The sequence below is a fragment of the Cannabis sativa genome, chromosome 2 (genome assembly GCF_029168945.1).
Source record: "Cannabis sativa cultivar Pink pepper isolate KNU-18-1 chromosome 2, ASM2916894v1, whole genome shotgun sequence".
Classification (NCBI taxonomy): Eukaryota; Viridiplantae; Streptophyta; class Magnoliopsida; order Rosales; family Cannabaceae; genus Cannabis; species Cannabis sativa.
In genome coordinates this window covers 72,158,792-72,172,689 of record NC_083602.1, presented here as the reverse complement: position 1 = coordinate 72,172,689, position 13,898 = coordinate 72,158,792, and the positions used below count along the sequence as shown (strand labels likewise).

The 13,898-nt window shown below is 31.7% G+C and overlaps 1 protein-coding gene across 1 annotated transcript; it reads left to right on the top strand.

Annotated features, from left to right (window-relative positions):
- Positions 1-932: 932 nt before the first annotated feature.
- LOC133035118 (uncharacterized) lies at positions 933-7,243 on the top strand. The gene is made up of 11 exons (XM_061110858.1): positions 933-1,914; positions 2,170-2,238; positions 2,557-2,868; positions 2,958-3,266; positions 3,364-3,432; positions 3,766-4,263; positions 4,347-4,415; positions 4,740-4,901; positions 5,743-5,959; positions 6,061-6,405; positions 6,578-7,243. The coding sequence occupies exons 1-11, from the start codon at positions 1,066-1,068 to the stop codon at positions 6,679-6,681; spliced, it is 3,003 nt and encodes a 1,000-aa protein (XP_060966841.1). The 5' UTR covers positions 933-1,065; the 3' UTR covers positions 6,682-7,243.
- Positions 7,244-13,898: the final 6,655 nt, after the last annotated feature.

Sequence of the window (13,898 nt, the reverse complement as noted above, 5' to 3'; positions counted from 1 at the left end):
ACTTATAATCTAATAGTCACCTAACAATTTATTTCCTTATTAAAACTTTAATGAAGATTAATTATACTTTGAAATTAAATTAATTATAATTGTTAATTAATTTTTCATAATTTATTATTAAATAAGTATCTTTTAGCAATTTTTTTCCTTAAATTATTAATATTTTTATAGCAAAATTCTTTATTATTTAAAATTATACACATATAATTTCATAATTAAAATTTTATTATACTTATAACTTTAATTTAAAATTACTACACTTAATTATTTTGTGTTTTTATTTAAATATTTAAAAAGTAAAAAGTGAAATAGGGTGAATGTATTTTCTAAAAAAAATTAGCTAAACTCTTCCATTTTTCTTTTTTTGATAAGGAGTCATTTACTCAAAAAAATTAAATCAGAGTCAAAAAACAAAGTCAAGTTCCCTCAGAAAGTAAAGCAACCTCAAACTCGAATAGAACAACTCATACTTAATTCTTTTAATATAAAAAAATAATTTAATCTCATTTAAAAATAATTAATTATTTAAAAATTTATTATACAAAAAGAGAATTCTAATTTGTGTAAAAAAAGGTCTAATTTTTGTAAAAAAATAAAATAAAATTTCATTGTAAATATTATAATTAAATGATTTAACTGTTAAAATAATTATAGTAGAGATTTATATAAAAAATTATTTATAATTATTAATTGCTAAAAGAAGTTTAATTAAATATTGAATTAATTATTTTAAAAAAATAATTGATTATAATTAATTAATTCTAAAAAAGAAGTTTTAGATATTGATAATCTATTATTAAGGTTAAAAAAAATATTATTAAAATAAAAATGTAACCATTAAATAATCACCGTCTACATTTTAAAATTTTCCAAAACACGAAGAGTTGTGGTCAAAATAAGTCAAAATAAATATTAGTGATTCTGTTCGACCCAACCGAAGGAACCGAACTGAAGTTGATTTGAGTCCGAAATTGCAGAACCCGAATCTGCAAACTATAATAAACCAAAGCGCAAAACAGAGGCGTACCTGGGAGAAAACGGACACCCGAACCAGAGCCCTCACCTATGGCAGACGATGACGACGATGAGGGCTTTGGGGACTTCAAATTCGCTCCAATGACTCCTGTTCATACCGCCTCCTCTATTACCACCAATCTGAAGACCAGCTCCTCCACTGATTTATTCTCCGACGATGATTGGGGCGACTTCGTAACCACCCCTTCTAATCAGATCAATGGTGGATTTGAGTTCTCCAATGGAACAGCCGTTCATTCGTCTTTTAGTCCTTCCCAGAACCAAAACCCCTTGGACCTTTTTGGGAATTCAGTGGATGGTAATGAATCTACGATGTCTCGGGTTGAATCGGTGCCTAGTGGAGCCGAGTTGGCGAAGGTTCAGTGGGTTAAACCTCAGGGAGCTATTCCGTTATCGTTGTTTGGGGAGACTGAGGAGGAAGACAATAATTCTGCTGCAGCTCAGCCTACGGTTGGTGATGGTGCAGCCTCGTTCTTTCATAAGAAAGATGATTGTGACAGAAAAGGTTTGGTTCTGAATGGGGGAGTTGGTATTAATGATTTAATTGCGAATTTGTATAGTCAGAGTCCGCGGATCAAGGTTGAAAATGGATCGCATCCGAATTCAATTTCTGATGGGGCGACAACGAAATCTAGTATGAATGTTGAAGGCCTGGTATCGAAAACTAATGCGTTTTATTGGCAACCTAATGGATTGGATTCCGCTTTTCACGATACGGATCCGAAGTCATCAAATAAATTAGATTCTAATATTGGTAGCGGGAAGTTCAATTCCAATGGGCTGAGTTCGGATTTGGTAGAAGAGGGTGATAATATTGATGATGTTGATGAAGATGACGATGATGGTTGGGAATTCAAAGGCGCTGATGCTAACAAACAGGTGAGGAATGAGAATTTTGTGCCAAATTGGAGATCCTTATAAATTTTTACTAGATGATTTCCTACTTTTGGATGATAAGAATCTCAGGAATGGAAAGAAATTAGTGATTCTTGTTTCTAATTGTTTTGGCTTTGATATGATTCGCATTGAGTTGGATTAGGTGCTAGTAAAGTTAAGATCTTGATGATGTTATCAGAAGCATTAAATCGGTGAAAAATTGGGTTTAATTGATTTCCTTTGGTGTTTTTGTATCAGGAACAACGGGTTGTTGAAATGCCACAGCCGAAGGTGGAAGCAGCTATGGAGAATGACCGGGAATTTAAGGCGGGTATTGTTTAATTGTTATACTTTCGATATAAAACTATTAGACAATACAAAATTGTCCATATTTTGGGCCTTGTTTCAACCCATAGAATGATTTCTATGATTTGATAAGTCTACATACTTTATGTTCATGCTTCATGTGTTTTTTTTTTTTTGAAACGGGTTCATGCTTCATGTTTGTATCATATAATTTCAATTTTCCTGTAAGTTAATTTGTACCTTTAGATTAAGTGCCTAGGAACAAATATTTCTGTTTAAGTGCCTAGGAACAAATATTTCTGTTTAGTCTCGCGAGTCTGACTACTTCAAATTTGAAAGGTTGACGATGGAGGACGGTTAAATGTTGAGGAATCCATTACTGCAGTAGAGTTTAACAATGGTGCATTTGGTCATGTTGATATGCTTACTCAGCTCAGTGATAAGCCTCATAAAGCTGATAATTCATTGTTTGATTTCAATCCAAGTTTTGCCTCTCCAAATGATTTTTTATGGGATTCACCATCTACAAGTGAGAAGAATCATATGGAGATTGGATCAAAGTTTCCTACAGTTGGTGAACGGGGAAATTCTAATGAAAACTTTTGGCAATTTAGGGATGCATTTTCTGAAGTTGGACCAGAGCCTAAGTTGGTGAGTTATTTACGAGGTTTCCTTCATTTTTTGTTTGATTTGTTATATAGTTTAAGAACATTTGTTTTGTGATTACATTTTTGTTGTAGGAAGCTGCGAAGGTTGCTAATCCAGCAGATTTGGGAGGACAAGCATTAAATGGACATGGTGCTGATGGCACTATTGATTTTTTTTCTGTATCTGAGGCTTTACCCAAAACTGGGGGATGGGACTTTGAGTCTACTTTCACCTCAAGTTCTGCAATTGAAGATAGTATTATACCAAATTTACATTCTAGTAGCATGAAAAATGATATGGGAAATGGAGCTTGCTCTTCTGCAGATGATAAGAATGATGAGTGTGATGACAATGATTGGGACTTTCAAGATGCCTCTTCAGAAACTGTGTCAAAGCTTGAGGTGACTCAACAGTTGGACTTCATTATTTATCTTTATTTTATTGTCAATGCCAATGCTTTTAAATGACCTACTTACTCAAATTTAAATTAAATTGTAGGGAGATTCAGTGTTTGGTCCTGATCATACTGCTAATATGATTCCACCTGTTTTTAATGGTGCAAATCAGGTAACGTGTTGTGTCATTTTTAATTATTATTAACTATAGAATTGAAGAGTAGTCGGCGAGCTTTCTCATGAAATTTTTTGGTATATGCCAACTGTACTTAATCAAAAAATACAACACCCAATTATGTACATCTGAAAGTTGTCTCTTTCTCTTTAAACTTTTAAAATACATGTATAAAGTATATGTATATCTAATTTTCTTTCTCTAGCTTTGAACTGTGATTATTATGATTTTAGGTCCGCAAATTGTACTGTGATAGTGTTTTGTGCCTTTTATTTATTATGGATGCACTTTCTCTTTGTCAGTATTTTAACTGCTCTTGTTATTATTCAGAAGAATGAAGTCAAGCTAAAGAGTCACGAAGCCTTGCCGCTGTCCATTTTTGGTGATGAAGAACTGGAGAATGATTCTTCCCAATTTCCAAAAGATGTTTTGATGCAAAAACCAACATCTTATCCTAGTTATAATAGTAATAAAGCTCTTGGTTCTAATTTATCTATCAATGATTTGATATCAAGTTTATATATTCAAGCTGCTGAAAACACTTCTGTCAGTGATACACCAGAAGTAAGTGAAAATGGAATGCCTGTTTCCCTTAGACCGTTGGAATCTGATATTCTCAACAATGACGACGATTTTGATGATGATGCTTGGGAATTTAAGGATGCTGTTTTGGATACCCAAGATCAAAACCAAACTTTTGCAACTCATGTTGAAGATTTACCAAGCAAATCTTATACCAAGTTACAACTTAAGGATTTTGTTGATTTCTATAACAAATTGAAGGATTACTCACGTGTTGCTGCATTAAGCCACTTTGAAAATTTAAAGGTTGGTGAACCTCCTATAATCTTGTTCTTCTTTGCAACTTTGGTACCAATTCTAACTTGTTAAATATATGTTATTTGTTTTAGAAAGCTCAAAGCAGTGCTACTCCTCCTGGTGAAGAAGCAAACCTGGAAGCTTGTGATGAGGAGATCGAGGTTGGTATTTGTATTATTTCTTTTGTTTTTGTTTTTTTTTATTTAATATTTAGAAATTAGAGTGTTTAATATCAAATATTTTTAGAATGTAAAATGCAGGAAAGAGGTTGAAGTTCAATGAGTTTCATTAATGTAGTAATCTATGATTATTCCCTCTTATTGGGTGTCTTAAGATAATACCTACTTTTGCAACTCTTTTTTTTTTCTTTTTCTAATAATGATTTATCATGAATAAGTTTAGATAATTAAATAACACTTTGAATCTCTCTTCTCTCTTTGAACAGTTGGATCTCTAACATTTTTTTTCTATTTCTTTTGTTGTAGAAAATCTATAATGAGCTTTGTCAAGATAACATAATATCAGAATTTGATTCTGAGAATCTTCCATCAAAAAATTTTTGCTTCAGTGAACTTCTTAAAGCTCTGCAGGAACCAAAGTTCAAGGTTCTTGAGTCAGAATATCAGTTATCAAAGCAGTTGTCATTGGTATGTATCTTCCATTCATTTAACAAAAAACCATGACATACAATTTTTTTGTTAAGGTGCATATGTTGCTTATACACTGCTAGGAATTCCGTACTATGATAAATCGTTGAGACTAGGATTTTTTAACTTTTGTTGTATTTTTTGGCAATCAAATTCATATGTATATCATTGTAAGCTGTTACCGAAGGTTTTGAAACTTTCATATGTATATCAGATCCATCAAATTTATGCTCAGCTTGGTTAGTGTTTGCATTTGCAAACAACCATTCTTAATGTTACTGCTTCTTTATATTTTAGTTTAAACAGCTATTTTTATTCAATCAACTTTAACGTCGACCTTTTGTATGGTCTATCATAATTTTTGGCCATGATTATTTGATGGATTGTAATTACTTGGCTTGAATATGACATACTTATCATTAACTAGTCCTAAGGTAATTATGCCAAAGCCCTCTTAGCTTAACCAACTTTTTATTGCAACCCATACCTTTTATCGTGTTTGCCTTTATTACTATTTCCTTTTTTTTGGCAATTAAAGATATCTTCTATGGTACTTTTTTTTGTTCTTGTTCACGTTGACAGACTTTGGTATAAGATTCTGCAATTGTAATTTTTGAAAACCCAAGATTCTATTAAAGGGAAAGAGAAAAAAAAACACCACAAAATTGTTCTTTTTCTAAATCACTTCATTAAACCTATAATTTCTAAAGCAACTACGAGTTTGTTTACTGTTACTGTGGGTAGGACTGACTAAATATTTTTCATCGAGTTTTATTGCTCTATTTTACATTTATTTTTCTGGATTTTTCTTGACATCATTACAATTATTTTGGCTTAATAGGCAGAGACAAATTTGGGATCTGCAATTGAACTTTCGAAACATGCAGCATCAACACTGAGTATTCTTAAATTAGGATCAGCAGAGGAGCAATCTAGTTATGTATCTAAGTGGTCTAAAATAGTCAATGTATGTGCTCAAGAGCTGAGACATGGTGCCTCCATTTGGAAACAGGCATTGCAGAAGAATGTCCAGAGTCAAATGTTATCTAAAACACAAGGTACGGTATTGACAAAGATGTATTGATCATAAAAGCCTTATTTATGCTACATTTAAAACAGTATCCGTATGATATAATTTCTCTACTGTGATAATATACAGGCAGGCAATATATCATCTGTCTTGCTGAGATTTACAGAGTAGTCCAGGTTCTTGGAGTTTCTGCTGAACTTTACAAGCCATGGATATTGTCAGATATTGAAGAACCTGTTGGCTTGTTTCGTCTTCTAAATGAATGCTCTACACTCTGGTCAACTTCAGGGCTTGATGAAGCTCTTCAGATTATTTCACAACAATATGCTTCAGAGTTCGGTGCAACTTTGAATGCACTACTGGAGTCTATGAAGTGCATCAATGATATTGATGCACTTTTACTCCAGAACCATTCTCTCTCTCAAGAACAACCTATCTGTCAACTGTCAATGTTATCCGCAGGAATCGTGCCAGGTATGAAGGTCTTTTTCTTTTTTCTCCATTGTTATTGGTAATCTGAAAAACTCAGGGTACATCAGTTCTGCAAAAGATTATGTGTCTTTTGAATCTTGGCCATGAACTTTATATTTTATCTGGTTTCTAACCCAATGCTTTTACTGAAATTTTCTATATTTATTGGCATCAGGAATGAAAATGGTGGTTTGGGATGGAAATCACTACTCGCTGAAGCTTGCCAATTTGTGGGCAAATCTAATCAGTTCTGATCCTCCAGCTTTGGCTGTCAGCTAATTGGCAAGCCACAACAGAAGTCGGAAAAACTTTTGGACTGGGTGTTGGTCTGAATTGCAACTATGTCCTCCAATTTCCTCTTAGGAGGGCATCTGAAACATAGCAAGTGGCCCGGCCATAGAAATCCAGTGAGTTAGAAAAATTTGAAAGACTTCAATGCATACCGACCAGGCTGCAATTCAACTTTTAAACGTTCCGACACTTGAGTGATACTGGAAGGATTGGCTCTCATCCAAAAGCCAAAAAAAGAATAGAAGAAGAAGAGTGATTGATTTTCTTCCTGTTGGATTGGTATTCTTTTAAAGGGATTTGTAGCTATAGCCCTATAAATTTGTTATTGGTAATGCTAGTATCATTCTCTGTTTAGAAATGTATTATGTTAAGAGAAAAATGGGTGGAATAAAGAAGGCACCCTATACTTAGGAACATTTTTTCTAATATGGTGTATTGCCAATTTATTATAGTATAAAGAGATGATTCATTGTAACTTTTTTGATTGGTTGTGCAGTTTTTCATTCTGTATTATGTTGAAACAAATTCTTATAGTAGTTTATCCATTCTGTATAGGATTTTGGTTTGTGATTTTTTCATTTCTAACCATTTAATTGAATAAAAAAATTAATTTAAAAAAAATTGTTATTATCGGAATGATGACAACCAAATTTCAAATACAAAATTCATAGTTTAATAGTCAAGCAAATACTAGTTATTTCTGTTATAAAATTATTGTAGATATACTAAAATATAGAAAAAGTAAAGTAGATGGAGAGAGAAAGTGAAAAAAAGAATTTTTCTATTTAATAAATAAGAATAAAATTAAAAGAATAAAAAATTAAATTAATATAATAAAATAATTTTTTTTATTAATATACCTAATAAACACTAAATTATCATTATTGTTAATTAATTAAGGAGAATTACTTTATATATGATTTTTTAGGTTAATTATGATTTTTGCTCCATGAACTTTGACATGTACCAAATCATGCCTTTGAACTTTTAAGGTCGTTAAAAATGACCCCTGAACTATTGAGATTGTTGGATTTAAGGACTCTTGTCTAATTTCATTCAATTTTACTATTTCAGTGATTGTTTATGTACTAAGTCATACTCTCCGGACTTTGATATCTACCAAATCACGCCCCTCGAACTTTGACATGTACTAAATCATGCCTCCTGAACTTTCATCCATGTTAGACTTTTTTACTAAAATTAGACAAAAGTCCTTGAATCTAACATTCTCAATAGTTTAGGGGGCTTTTTCAACAACCTTAAAAGTTCAGGGGGCATGATTTGGTACATGTTAAAGTTCAGGGGACAAAAATCCTAATTAGCCTAATTTTTAATCTATGCAACTCTAAAAAAACACAAAAATAACGTTTTCAATAGCAGTTACTCTATTATATGTTTCCCTTTTTTATTATTAAATGTTATTATTTTACCTGCTTTTTTTGAATGATATCTTGACCATTTCTCATGGTTAATTTTTTCTAGATACGGTCTTATGCGCTTATCCAAGTTGTCTAGCTCCCTCATACGAAATTTAAAACTCTATTTTTGTGTAAGTTTTTGCTGCTGCAAAGAATGGACCTCTTAAATGCTTTGTATTTTTTTTTTTTTTGAATTTTATTTTTAGGTTTGACAAGAGGTGGAAGATGCAGTAGCCATCTGTTATTTCTGGGAACACTTCTCTTGTTGCTTTGATGATGCTTTTATGTCTCTCAAAGATTAGGCATTGATCTTCTCGAACCCTAAATGCTTCTTTTTTTTTTTTTTGAAGAACCACTTCTAGGCTTTATCATTCTTATAATCAACAATACAATATACAAGTGGAAATATTTTTGATTTTGCATCTTATGTGTTGGCTGTGAGCAACGTGCCTCCATACGCGACCTTTAGGAATGTGCCGTCAACAACTATGATTGGCTTTTAGTTTGGCCAACCTTTAACAGCAGCATTTAATGCAACAAATGCATATTGGAAACTATTATCTTCTTGTTTCTCTATGTCAATTATTATTCCTGTAATTTAAGCAGTCATTTGTCGGTAAAAGTAATATTTAGCAACTGTTATTCAACCAATTAGCAACACAAAAACAACGTTTCCAGTTTAATAAATATATTTCAAAAACTTATTTTTTCTAGTACCTAGATTTGTTTTTTGTAGCATGTACAGGTATCTTGGCAAGAGATAGCATGATTCTTTAGCATTTCCATGTAGCTGGCTTTGTGCTCGCTCTTTACTACGCCATGCTTTCATGTAATTCATGTGTTATTCTGTATTTGTCTTTCATTTCTCCCTTTATATTTGCAGGACTGTCCTTTGTTTTCAGGTTCAAGAACTTTAGTTTTACGAAATCTGCTATCAACTTTGCAGTTGCTTGTCGTTGATCTCCAAATCTTTTTGGAATCACACATGTGTTCTTCTTGATAACTCCTTATTATGAATGTTTTTGTGTTTCTATTTTTGAAGTCTTTAAACTCCATTTGCAGTTTGAGTCCAAACAAATAATATTGTATTCTTTAGTGCAAGATTTCACTACTTTGTATTGAAATATTTTCTTGATTGCAAAGTAGCATAGGACACTTATCAATGTATCTTTGTCCTTGTAAATTTGTCAATTTCTATTGTTTTATGTCGTTTATCAGTGATGATATCATTTCTTTGTTGTCGACTTCTTTTTCTTCTTTCTGCTTTTGTTGTTATTGTTTTCTAGTTGTTGTATGGTTGACTCTGATGTTACAGTCTCAGTATCGAGCAAAAAAGTATCATCTTGAACTGATCCAATTATTGATGGAGATAGTTGTTCTTGTTTGTTGTTGTTGTTGGGTTGTTGCACATCTGCTTGTGCTGAGTTGTTGCATATGATGTCATCATCATATTGTTGCACATCATTCTTTGGTTAGGTGCCAAAAAGGTTTGTGTCTCTGTGTTGCTGATTTTATTCACACACAATGGGTACCGTGTGAAATCAGTCTCTTTGCTTAATAGCTTTATGTAGAACAACGGACTCTTGTCATCCTTTATTTGTAGTGGTTGACATTCTTTTAGTTGATATTTCAATTGTATTTGTGTTGTATCAGGGTTGCATTGGAGTTCTTTCATCATTATTTTCACTAGTTCATCAAAAATGCAATCTCTTGATAGTAATTCTCCACTTGATTTGTAATCAACATAATTTTTGTTGTCATCCCAATGACCATTGTTCAGTACCGAATTTTGTAGAGGTTCCATGTCCTAAAACTTGTGTATTTATTATGATTTTTTTAGTTTCAAAAGTTGTAAATAACTATTTCAATCTAATAAAAAAACTTATAAACAACTGTTTTTAGTATCAATAGTTGCAAATAACATTTTAATATAAACGACTACTTTTATTTGTCAAAACAATTATTTTTTGGTATACAATCTTTAATAAGATTTAATTCAAACAACTAAGCTTTCCAACCGTCTAGCTTCGAAGATTGACGGCTTGGTTCGTGACTTCTGGTGGGGCTCTGAGAAGGGTAATCATGGGTTGTACTTGAAAGCATGGGACAAACTGTGCCTCCCCAAGTCTTTAGGGGGGTTGGGGTTCCGGAAATCAAAAGAAATGAACCAGGCTTTCCTGGCTAAATGGGGGTGGAACCTTCTGACAGGAAACCAATCCTTATGTTGTCGGATCTTGGAAGCTAAATATCTTAAAGGCAAACACTTTTTGGACTGCAAGCCGAAAGCCACGGACTCGTGGTTTTGGAAGAATGTGACTCAATCAAGAGCAATTATTCGCAAGGGTGCCTGTAGGCGTATAATGGATGGTAAGGATACTAATGTTTGGCATGACCCTTGGATAGCCCATAAGAAAGGCTTCTTACCCTGGCCAAGAGGTCTCTTTCTGAATGAGGATTTAAAAGTCGCTGATCTCCTGCTGCCCAATGGGGGATGTGATATCCAAAAGCTTAAAAGCTTGTTTGATAATGAGACTATTTCGGCTATCTTGAAAGGAGGCAATCCTTCAGGCATAGGTGAGGACAATTGGTTCTGGACCTTAGAATCTATTGTTGGGTTTTATGCCCTAAATAAAACTCATTTCAATATAATCAGATTTACTTATTAATATAGATCAGAAATAACATTTAATGTTGCATGGTTCACATGATTTATTTCATGATTATATGTACATAATGTATAAATTCATCTGAAACCCTTTTCACATACTTGATCCTGTTTATTGTGCCGTCAACACATTGGAAAGTAAACATGACTATGTGAATAAAGTTTCCTAGATTTATCAGACATAGGGTTTTACTGATATGATAATCTACAACAGAGTTTACTTGCATTTGGAGAAGTGCTATGTTCTTTCCAGAGCATTGGTTAAAGTAAAGCTCAGGTTGGATGCATGGAGTATGCATCGGAAGGGACCGATATTGAACTTTGACTTAGATTTATTAAACTTACCGTAATATCTATTCAAGTCAATATCGCCTAGTTGATCCTAGATCAAATGATCTTAATCCTGTTATGATTAGGCTCAATCTTGAAAGGCTATTCGTGTTCTTTGATTCGTTAGTTAAGCCTACTTTTAGGTCAGGGTGATACGTACATTTTGGGAACATGGTAGTGCAATTGAGTGGGAGCGCTATCATAAACATGGAATCTATAGCTTCTATCTGGTGAATAGGAAGCAAAGGATGATCTCCTTCGAGCTTGACCAAAAGAACATAAATGGTGGAGTACTCATTTCACATAAGCTGAAATATCATTTATACGGGGTCAAGTGTTTTAAGGAATAAATACATTGTAGGGTGTAACGGTAATCTAATCCCTTTACAGTGTAGATCATTCATATAGAGGATCATTGATCACATTAGGATTATAACAATGGATAACTAATGATGTGTCTATATGGTGGAACATATAGAGCATTCTATATACTGAGAGTGCAATTCTAAGTTCTATGCGTGGATTCAACGAAGAATTAATCAGTTAGTGAATTTTAGTGCTAAATTCTTGATCTACTTATTGGAAGCTCGGTTATATAGACCCATGGTCCCCGCACTAGTTGAGATAATATTGCTTGTAAGACTCATATGATTGGTTTTGATTAATCAATTATAATTCTCAAATTAGACAATGTCTATTTGTGAATTTTTCACTAAGTAAGGGCGAAATTGTAAAGAAAGAGTTTTAGGGGCATATTTGTAAATTATGATACTTTGTATGGTTCAATTAATAAATATGATAAATGACAATATTATTTAATAATTATTTATAGTTATTAAATAGTTAGAATTGGCATTTAAATGGTTGAATTTGAAAATTGGCGTTTTTGAGAAAATCAGATGCAGAAAAGATAAAACTGCAAAATTGCAAAAAGTAAGGCCCAAATCCACTTGTATAGGGCTGGCCACTTTTGTAGGAAATTTAAACTGATATTTTCATTATTTTAATGCCAAATAATTCAAACCTTACCCTAGTGGAATGCTATAAATAGATAGTGAAGGCTTCAGGAAATTTACACTAAATTTCAACACTTTTCTTCTGACTTCTTCTGATTCAGAAAACTGAGCCTTCTCTCTCCCTATCTTTAGCTACCACTTCTTCTTTCTTCTTCCTTTGAATTTCGAAATCCTTAGTGATTAGAGTAGTGCCTACACACATCAAGTGATACCTCAATCATAGTGAGGAAGATCGTGAAGAAAGATCATCAGCAAAGGAGTTTCAGCATCAAAGATTCAGAAAAAGAGATCCAGGTTCAGATATTGATAATGCTCTGCTACAGAAAGGAATCAAGGGCTAGATATCTGAACGGAAGGAGTCATTATATTCTGCTGCACCCAATGTAAGGTTTCTTAAACTTTATATGTGTTTAATTTATCGTTTTAGAAAGTTCTTATTTAGGATGTTAATAAACATACTTGTGAGTAGATCTAAGATCCTGGTAAAATAAATTCCAACAACTGGCCTCAGAGCCATGGTAATTGATTTACTTGCAAGAAATTTGGACTTTAAAACGATTGTTTGTATGTTCTTTGGATGGTATCATGTTGTATTGAGTGTTATTTGATGATTGATTGATGTTTGTGAAATTTTCGTGAAAAATAATTGCGATTTTATCTCTGGAATTATTTTTATTGGATAGGATGGAAAAAATTAAGCAAGTTAGCCTTTTACAGAACTTAATTTGGATTTTATTTGAATTAGTTATGATCTTTTGAAGATTTGAAAAAAAAATCGGGGCTGTGCTGATATTTTCCTGCGATCGCAAATCTGTCCGTACAGTTTCGAATTTTTTTATTTTTCTTCGATTTTTCATGCTTTTTCATGGAATTAACTTCCAATTTTTTGTATAGTTTTGTATTTATACTATTATTATTCCTAATTCAATTCTAATTATCATTTTGAATTAATTTAATATTTTTTAAATTTAATTCAAGATATTAGTGTAATTTGAATTTGAATAGAATTAGTATCTATCTTCTTGCTTAAAAAATCTATCTTATTTTTAAATTTGATTATATCTTATTTTTTTAAATTTAAGGTCAGATTTTATAAGATATTTATAAAATCTTTTAAGATATTTTTAAGATATCTTATCTTTTAAGATATTTTTAATTATATCTTATCTTTTAAGTTTTTTTTAAAATTAAATCTTTTTAGATATTTTGACCTTATTTAAATTTAAAATAAGATATTTATAATCATGTAATTTTAAATAGATGTAAGATATTTTGCTAACTTTTAAATTTTGTTATTTTATTTATTTAAATTAAATTTAAAATCTGAAAAGATATTTTATTTATCTTTTCTAATTTTTATTTAATTTTTATTTTTAAAATAACATTTAATTTTTAAAAGTAGTTAGCAAATTTTGAAATGATATTTAGGTTGGTTGAAACCTAATTTTTCAAAAAGTAGGTTTAATTTTAAATATTTTTTAAATTTCGAAATTTAAATTTTATTTCCGAAATTTAAATTTTTTTTAATTTTATTTTATTTTTCGAATATTAAAATATTTTTTAATTATTTATTTTTCGAAATTATTTATTTAAAATTAAATAAATCCTACATCCAACTATCCAGCTAACCTTGTTGCAGGATTATGTGTTTTAGCTTGTTTGTAAGTTTTCAAAACCTATTATTACTTGATTGCAAATAGCCATGGTTACTTTTTGCCAGATCTAACGATCTGATGGCTCCCTTGGTCAAGTTAATAATTTGTAACAGGTATATTT

Excerpts from the sequence above, each read along its gene's own strand:
- LOC133035118 (XM_061110858.1), top strand. The coding sequence starts at position 1,066 with ATGGCAGACGATGACGACGATGAGGGCTTTGGGGACTTCAAATTCGCT. Across the intron at positions 2,869-2,957 it reads TTGGACCAGAGCCTAAGTTG|GAAGCTGCGAAGGTTGCTAA; the intron begins GTGAGTTATTTA and ends TTTTTGTTGTAG. Across the intron at positions 4,416-4,739 it reads CTTGTGATGAGGAGATCGAG|AAAATCTATAATGAGCTTTG; the intron begins GTTGGTATTTGT and ends CTTTTGTTGTAG.